This window comes from Brassica oleracea, chromosome C4 (assembly GCF_000695525.1).
Source record: "Brassica oleracea var. oleracea cultivar TO1000 chromosome C4, BOL, whole genome shotgun sequence".
Classification (NCBI taxonomy): domain Eukaryota; kingdom Viridiplantae; phylum Streptophyta; class Magnoliopsida; order Brassicales; family Brassicaceae; genus Brassica; species Brassica oleracea.
This window is the reverse complement of record NC_027751.1, coordinates 24063471-24066315: the sequence shown is the minus strand read 5'-3', so window position 1 is coordinate 24066315 and position 2845 is coordinate 24063471. Positions and strand designations below refer to the sequence as shown.

Genomic DNA, 2845 nt, shown 5'->3' with positions numbered 1-2845 from the left:
TTCTTTATTATATATGTTATTTGGAAAATTTAAAAGGAAACTTAAATAAAAATAAATATAAATCTAATATTTTATTTCTTAAAGATATCTTAATTTATGGTATTTAAATTATTTTGTAATAATTTTAGAGATATATCAATTTAAATAAAATACTTATTGCCTTAAAAATATATATTATGTTGTTTAAGTTTATCCTTTAAAATGAAGATTATTTCTTTACTTTATATTTTTCTGCTCTTACATTTTGTAAATGTTTTTATTATCATTTTATTTGAAAAATATAAAGAAAGTATACCTAAACTATAAAAGGAATAAGAAAATAGGATAGATTTTTTAATAATAGCAATTAGATATATTTGATTCATTATGGGTACCGCTGTAGTTAACCGTTCTTAGAATTAATGTGATTATAATACGTAAAAAATTGACTTTTCAAATAATATTAGAGATAAACTCATTCACTTAACTATAGTTTTTAGGTTGTACATTACAAATTCCCATTTTTGCATGTATAGAGAGCCTAAATCTCTAATAAACAAACACAACCACATAATATTATATAATTTCTACAGAAATTTATAATTGTCTACATTTAATAACCAACTAAAATTTCATCAAAACTCTTTTCAGGTTCAGTAAATTGTTTATATTTGAAAATCTCGAACTCTTTATAAATACATCATCTCCCAAAAGTCTACCAATTTCTCCTCTTCATGCTTGTCAATGGGCTTAGATGGATCACAGCATTCAATAGATGGCAAGAATACAAAGTCCAATCCCTGAACATCCAATAACACCCCCCTAAACATTCTAGAGAAAAAGCTATTAAGCCGAAACATTGGAAAGCTATTTTGTGTGGACAATGGTTCACACTTTTGGCGCAAATGGGCCGAGACATCAGATGATTGTTTGACAAAACATCTACATGTTTGCCGTAGAAGAAGAGTGATGAACCAGGCTTCATGTATAAGTCCCTCCCAATCAAACATTTGATATGTAGAGTGACACAGCAGTACTGATCACACGTATAAAACCACTTGTTTATCTCTATTTTTCTTTCAGAAACCTCACACCAATGCATCATGGTAGTACTTTTGTCCTCGCCATAAAAAAGAGTGAGGATATGCGTATCATGCTTATACCTCACCTTTGGAGGTATAGTAGCACACTGGAAACACAAAGAAAAGTCATCACATTCAATGCAATTGAATGTTTCCTTTATCTTAAGAGAGCAAACACGACATGATCCCCAGACTTCTGGTTTAGTTGTTAAAAATAAAGGATGTGCATGGCTTCCATGGACTAATGGCTCAGAAGTTGTGGCACACTGCACATGTAGTTGAAAATTACATTCTTCTTTAGCACACTCATAGGAAAAACAATCTGCTGGTATCAACCTATCACAAGCTGAACATGTAACGTCGTCATATCTTCCCTCTGGGGCTAGAATGAGCTGATGTGGATGTATCGGGTGATATATTTTGCGAGAAATATTAGCACATGTTTCATGTAGAACAAATTTGCATTGCACACAAGAGTAGAAGTTACCGAAATAGATTGGGGTAACACATGCTTGACACAGCTTATTCTCGTCGTAATCTTTGTCTTTGTTCTCATCCAATCTCAAAAGATGATATTCGTGGCTGAAATGTCGTATGTCTCCGTCACTTTCCTCACAAATGGCTCAACTTCTTCTTCGATTTGTTCCGGATGCACTCCGTCAAGATCAATGCCATCCCATACATTACTTTGTGTGGCACATCTTGAATGTGCCGCATAGGAACAACCATCCTTAACGCAAGAATAGCCCCCATAATCAATATCCATCTTTCTACGGCAAACACCACAAGACAAGTGACCTTGAGTGAAAGATGGTGTAAAGAAGATGTGGTGGTGGGGATGACGAGATATCCTTATGACACGCGGTAAGCTGATAAATTTCTGATGGACGACAAAGTCGCAAGGAGGGCATACATAGAAAGGACAGGCTGAATGGGTCAAGGCACATATACTGCAAGGAAAAGAAGCCTGGGTTGGAAAGAGAGCAAGCGTATGCTCATGCCACTTGGGAATGTCTCTAGCTAAAATCAGTGTTTTCTCGGCACAAGTCATAGCATAATCGCAGGCGGAGCAATAATAAAAAAGCTCATTGAGATCATCATCACAGCAGTAGCATACTCTAGTTCCACTGCCAAATCTCATGGACACAAGCTGAAGAAAATGCTTGGGATGAAGAAGGTGTTTGATTTGGAGTGGAGCCTTATCATATTCTCGATGTTACTTGTTGGACCAATTAGTTTAGCCCAATGGCTTAAACAATAATTGGAAAATTATGAAAAGAAATGAGATGGGCTGTTGAATGAAAAAGCCCAGATAAGCCAATGTGAAATAATGAGAATGGACAAAGTCCCACATCGACTAAACAAGGTGAAGTTGTGATGCATATATATGTTATCAGTCTCACCTTGGTTAAAACGACTTGGAGAAACAGAAGGCTCCCCACGCGCGTGCAGCCGGCGTCGGCTTGGGTCTTGGTAGAGTGCCCCTGGCCCATCAAAAATATTTTCTTTAGACCAAGTTAATCTCAACGTTTTGCCATTTATTTCGAGAAAAAACAGCATGCAATTTTATTTAAAACGACAAGAAATAAAAAACGTCATGCATGTTATCCTCTCGAAAGTTTTAAACGAGATAAGAGAGAGTCTTGAGGAAGAAGTTTCAGAACTCAACTTCCCTCGATCTCCGCGAGATTCTCGCCCACGTGCAGCAGCTGCTGCGGGAAGTGGGTCTTCTCCGTCTCTTTAAATATCGTCTCTCCTCTTCCTTCATTTCTGAACATTTTTCA

General features: G+C 36.2%; 1 protein-coding gene across 1 annotated transcript; it reads right to left on the bottom strand.

Moving 5' to 3' along the window:
- Positions 1–694: 694 nt before the first annotated feature.
- LOC106338443 lies at positions 695–2554 on the bottom strand. The gene is given in 3 exon segments (XM_013777418.1): positions 695–1671; positions 1674–2259; positions 2465–2554. Coding segments are annotated over 3 exon segments (1653 nt in total).
- Positions 2555–2845: the final 291 nt, after the last annotated feature.